This window comes from Myotis davidii, unplaced genomic scaffold, assembly GCF_000327345.1.
Source record: "Myotis davidii unplaced genomic scaffold, ASM32734v1 scaffold902, whole genome shotgun sequence".
Taxonomy (NCBI): Eukaryota; Metazoa; Chordata; class Mammalia; order Chiroptera; family Vespertilionidae; genus Myotis; species Myotis davidii.
Genome location: NW_006293951.1, coordinates 3,468,872 through 3,473,008, shown reverse-complemented (window position 1 = coordinate 3,473,008; position 4,137 = coordinate 3,468,872). Strand labels below are relative to the sequence as shown.

General features: G+C 40.5%; 1 protein-coding gene across 1 annotated transcript in view; it reads right to left on the bottom strand.

Moving 5' to 3' along the window:
• Window positions 1–4,137, bottom strand: part of DENND5B (DENN/MADD domain containing 5B) — an 831,092-nt gene that overhangs the window by 60,341 nt on the left and 766,614 nt on the right. Inside the window, exon 6 of the mRNA XM_015566631.1 lies at window positions 2,206–2,742. Coding sequence (XP_015422117.1) covers window positions 2,206–2,742 — 537 coding nt within the window. The remainder of the gene's footprint in view (window positions 1–2,205; window positions 2,743–4,137) is intronic.

Genomic DNA, 4,137 nt, shown 5'->3' with positions numbered 1-4,137 from the left:
ACAAACAAACAAAGCCTTCTCTAAAAAACCATCCGAAGCAAACCAAGCCTTCGGGAAACGTGCACAACACGCTCCTGTTACCGGTTTGTCTGCTGCACAGAATGGCCAGTACATTGTAATCAGCTTTTAATTCACAATGTTCATTTTTATTTTTCTGTTTCTCTTCAGGTCTGCGTATCTAGAAATCCTAGCGGCAGTTTGGTACCAGCTGAAATTTGAGGATGAATGACTACTTCAGCTGCTGGGTTGGTTTGACTTCTCGCTCTTCAGAGCAGATTCGAGGATTCGAGGAGGAAGAACTTTCTAGCAGAGTGGTCTCTCTAGGGGCTGGAGGAGCGTGTTTCTCAACTTGGTTATATTCAAGAGGCTGCAGGGCCCCTTAGTGAATAGTTTCTATTGAGTGACTCTAAATCAGTGGTTCTCATCCTTCTGGCCCTTTAAATACAGTTCCTCATGTTGTGACCCAGCCATAAAATTATTATCGTTGCTACATCATAACTGTAATGTTGCTACTGTTATGAATCGTAATGGAAATATCTGATATGCAGGATGGTCTTAGGCGACCCCTGTGAAAGGGTCGTTGACCACCAAAGGGGTCGTGACCCACAGGTTGAGAACCGCTGCCTTAAAAGGTATTTCAGAGATAAACAGCAAGTTTACTTTTTATACAGCAAAAAGCCTTTCTCCCCGCCTCCCTCCCCCCCACCCCACCCCCTCAAAACAGGCCAAATGTCTGGCTTTGATATTCAGACCCTCAAGGACCACAACATTTAAGGTCCACAAAGACTTGTCTTGCATCACTAGTGTGTGACAGTCCTGTAAATTCTCCTACTGAAAAATTAGATGATTACAAGCCTTCTGGAATCCAACATGAAACTTTCATTTCTCTAGGGGTTATATAAAAAGAATTCCATTTATAGTTTCAAGCTCCATAAAGATTAAGGAGGAAGAAAGTACCAGTGCCCGATTTAGATAAGAATTTGAATTACCCCAAGCATCATGACTGTACACAGCAGTTCCAAGCTGAATAGGAAAAAAATGTGGAAAAATGGTTAAGCTTAATGAGAAAGGAACCTAAGAGCACAGATACATTTGGAGAAGTGAAGCCTTCTTAAATTATTTAAGAAGTTTTCTCAAACATAAAGGGCACCAGAACTTAGCTGTTCATCATAGTTTATATCCTCCACCTGAAAAAAAATATCTGATGAAATCAGAAAATAATCTTTTATATGACCCACTCTTACAGAATTTTAAAATTAACATTTATCTGTCAGATGCTCCAAGACTGAAGATGAGGCTCTTAGAATGGGTTAGCCCCTTTAAGGGGTCTTTCACAACAAAAGGATACCATTTAGCACAAAGCCATAATTCATTCTAATAGCAATATCATGCCCCAGCTACCACAGAGGCAGGAGACGGAACTACACCCTGGTGACCTGAAAGAGTTAATGCCTCTCCCTTAAGTGCTTTTGTCCTGGGGGGGTGGGGTGGGGTGGAAGAGGGGGAGTGTGTGTGTGTGGGGGGCGGGGGAGTGCCTGATGGATATGTCAAAAAAACCTGGCAGAATAATCTGGAGTAAACCTTAGCAAGACGCTTCAACGCCAGCAGGACAATCAAAAGCTGGTGGTACTTTCTGTTTTCCTTTCCCCAAAACTGAAACAGAACCTTAGGCTTAGAGTCATAAAACCTAATTCTTTCTCTTTCTCTCTTTTGATCCTCGAATGAGATAAAATTTAGGCCTCTGAAACTAAACTGTTTGTTACCTTTAACATGGACACATCATAACTTCATTATATTGGAGACAAAATATAAAAAACAGGATTTATTAGAAAAGGAATAGGCCTTATTTAACTACACCTGATCCTAACTAAAATAAGAGTCAATGAAACTCTTACAAGATCAGATAGTGTTAACAGATTTCAAAAACCTGTGAAATTTGAGTTTCTATAATTCAAAAATTTTCAAGTACAGAACATTTAAAAATGAAATGAAAGGCAATTTAATACAAAATTCAATAGCCGGCTTAATGAGCTACTTGGTTTGCTTGCCGGTGTAATTGTTTTATCTAGTGTAAAATACTGGTAAAGAAAAGTTCTTAAGGAAAGGGAGAGACGAAAATAAAAAAATCTGTGTTTAAAATAAGTTAGTAAAATCAAGTAAGATAGCCCACTAAGAACCATAAAAGGAAACTACGGCTCTTTTTACTTTGTCAAAGTTCTGCATCTGTTCCCGGTTGGTGAGCCAGGATTCCATGTCCTGGGCACTCTGAATCACAAACGATTCGTAGTCGGCAAACATCTGCGTGAAGCGGTTAGCAAACACCTCTCGGAGCTGTACGTTGAGCTGGTAGTCCCTTAGCTCTGCCTCTTCACACTGCAGCTTCGAATCCTTTTCTTTTTCACCCAGAGAGGCAGAGAGGTCCATTTTTTCCACAGTCACACCGGTCCGCTTGGCCAGAGCCTGGAGCCGGGCTATGGTTTCGTTGCCCTTCAGGAACTCATACATGCTGATGCTATTCGTGGAGATGTTGCCATTCTTTTTGTCATTGACCAAGTCTTTCAGAACCAGATTCTTCAATTTGGTGGCACTCTCACTGCAGTGCAGGCTGCCCTCAGGAGGGATCCCAAATTGAAGAAGAACTTCTGAGAGTTCCTGGATAAAATCCACTTTATTGGGGAATTGTGGAAATTCTTCAGGCAACTCGATAAAATGGTTGTCAATATCCACAAAACACAAGTTAGCCTAAAAAAAAAGGGGGGGTGGGAAATGGTTTTAGAATAAAGGAATTTTAAGTTCTAAAATAGCCTTGCCAATTATTAGAAACAAAATTACACAGCCTTTTATGTTAACCTTCTCAAGGTTAAGGACTTTTAATTCTTTAAAAGGAAATCTGTGTTGCCAGCAGATTGCCCTTATGTGAGTGTTCTATACCATATTTAATAGAAACAAATAATTTTCCTGGGTCTCATCAATTTATTATAATCAAGACATGCTTCTGTAATACACGGCATCCATTAGGTATTCACAAGTGAGTAAAGGTGCACAGACTGGTAGTAAGTACTTTACAAATCGAAGGCACTGGGTGTGCTCACTGAATGAGCTTGAACTTTCTATGCCATCACACTGCTCTAACACCATTTGTAATTTAGAAATAACAACAATGGCTACAATTTAGCAGCTACAGTACTCCCTCCCGCCCCGAAAAAAAATGGGATAAAATTGGCAATCCAAATTCACAGCAAACCCACACATTTTTACTTTATCCCAAATTAGCTTCAACCTCTTGGACAACAAAACCATTTCAGAAGTTATTAGATAAGAACAGGAGGCAGAGGGAGGTGGCAGAAGCAGTCCTTAGAGAACAATAAATGATTAACCTTTGGATAATTAAGAGCTGACTCAGGATCCTGACATTTCTGAGTTGGGGAAAAGAGGAGATAGTAATCAGAGGAAATGTTTTTATGAGTTTGCTTCTACTCTAGGTTCTCAATAAAAAAAACTTTTAAATATTTTTCAAGTACATATGGAACATTCAAGGAGCCAAGCACTGCATAAAATTTTGATTATCTCTCAGGTACTTGATTATAAATAGACTCCAAAATGGAATTTTACTTTTACTCTTCAGACCCTTTTAACCTAAACAAGGTTGTGAGTATAAAGGAAGACCGCAACCCTAGTCTGGGGAGAGGAGGGGCACATAAAACTGATCCTGACTGCATTAGGGGCTGAACACAGGGCCTAGGGTGCAAGTCAACAAACAGAATAGAAAGCTTCATCTGTGTTTCCCCATCTCCTTACCCAGACCGCCCCTCACCCCGCCCCAGGTCAGCCAGGGGAGAATTCACATGGTCCTCTGATCCTGAATGCCTAGGAAAGGTGAAAAGAGGAGAGCCAGCAGTTGGATCTCTGTTTTTCTCTTCATGTTAGACATTGATGAGCAAGAAGTATAGCAAAGTTCCAAATCAAGCTCAATACAAACTCAAGATATCCCCCACTTAAAAACAGAGAACCAACAGTAACTTCAAGTGTGGTGTCACCTTTGAATCTAACCCATTAGTTCTGCAGATGAAGAAACTGAGGCCTAAAATGGTGGTAGACTTCCTGACACCTGTCTCAGATATGCATTCAAAGGGCGTG